This window comes from Lipotes vexillifer, unplaced genomic scaffold (assembly GCF_000442215.2).
Source record: "Lipotes vexillifer unplaced genomic scaffold, Lipotes_vexillifer_v1.1 scaffold482, whole genome shotgun sequence".
NCBI lineage: Eukaryota > Metazoa > Chordata > Mammalia > Artiodactyla > Lipotidae > Lipotes > Lipotes vexillifer.
Window position 1 is genome coordinate 120,830 of NW_006796247.1, and position 1,531 is coordinate 122,360.

The 1,531-nt window shown below is 36.4% G+C and overlaps 1 protein-coding gene across 5 annotated transcripts in view; it reads left to right on the top strand.

Moving 5' to 3' along the window:
• ST3GAL6 (ST3 beta-galactoside alpha-2,3-sialyltransferase 6) overlaps positions 1–1,531 on the top strand; it is a 76,119-nt gene that overhangs the window by 73,858 nt on the left and 730 nt on the right. For all 5 annotated transcript variants that reach the window (XM_007468396.1, XM_007468393.1, XM_007468394.1 and 2 more), the window contains one exon: positions 478–630. In XM_007468396.1, the coding sequence (XP_007468458.1) occupies positions 478–630 (153 nt within the window). The remainder of the gene's footprint in view (positions 1–477; positions 631–1,531) is intronic.

A 1,531-nucleotide genomic window follows, 5' to 3' on the forward strand; every position in this document is an offset into this window, starting at 1 on the left:
AGAGCTAAATTATCAGCATTATAAAATAGAACCATTTTAAGGCCAAATTATTTGAAGCCTTTTAGCATGATCTTATCCGTTAGTGAATTAAGCTGTCCTTACGTTTCATACATGGGTTTAACATTCTCAGGCTTTGCTTTTTCCACAAGTTGCTTGACTTCGGTGTGTTTTTTAAAAACAAGGCAGCAGCATCCTTTTCCTTAAAGGCTTCATTTGATAGCTGTCTTCTGGACTAGTACTGCAGTTAAGTTTTACCTGAGAGACTTTCTAAGATTTCAAGCAACACTTTATATTCAGAGTTAGGATATTAACTGTTTGGGGCTGGAGCCTTAGGGCATGACAAGGATTTAACTGAAGTATTTCTGTCCTGATTAAATGTTCAGAAGATGCTATTTTATAAGATCAGGTCACCCAAATGTTTTGGAAACAGGTACCTTGTTTGGATTTTTTCCCTAAATTTTCATTTCCTCCCCCCAGAAACCCAAACACCCAACAACAGGAATTATTGCCATTACATTGGCATTTCACATATGTCATGAAGTTCACCTTGCTGGTTTTAAGTACAACTTTTCTGACCTCAAGAGTCCTTTGCACTACTTTGGGAATGCCACCATGTCTTTGATGAATAAGGTAAAGAAGTATATGTGTGTGTGTGTGTGTGTGTGTGTGTGTGTGTGTGTGTGTGTGTGTGTACATACTCACACACTTTGGTATAATCTTTGATCTTTAGAGTTGGAAAGCTTATATTCTCCCTTTTTTCACCCTGTCATTTTACTGAGGGAACAGGTTTTGAGGGGATGACGGCTTGATAAGGGTTTACAGAGATAGCACGTGCTGAAATTAGGACTCAGGTCCAGAGTTCTTACTACAGCAGCAGTTCCCAATCTGTTGGCCTCAGACCCTTGGGAGAAACTCATCAAACCTATATAGGGACAAAGCCTTACCCTAGATACTGTATCATATTTGCACTATTTGAATATATAGAAACCTGCTGTTTGAGATATTTCAAATTCACCTAAAAGCTTGGCCATAATCATACAAATTATTTTCATGTAGTTTTTCAGTTAAGTCGATGAGAAGGTCCATAACATTTTAACCTCATGAAAGAATCTTCATGGTCAGAAAAGTTGTAAACCTTTATACTAGATCATTCTTCTCTTGAATGGGGATTAATGGTGGTGGATTTGATCCTTAAGATTTTGACTTTAATTGATTAAATGGGAAGGAATTTCCTATTTTCCTAATTATAACTTAGATTAGTGGCACAGTGATAGGATTAAAATGTTACCTGTACATTTTAAATATTGAACTGTGAATGATTTGCTGTTAAGTATAAGGATCTATCCCATGACATGAAACCAGTCCCCTTAAATCTTCATCCCTAAATACTATATAAGCTGAAAAAGTGGTATTATTCAGGTTAGAGCTTAACACTTTCAAATTCTGGTTTCTAGATTTATACCATAATTCAGTAGACTAGAAGATGATGTGAGGGAGCCTCTTACTTATGTGATGGTTTAAGTGGAAAGAG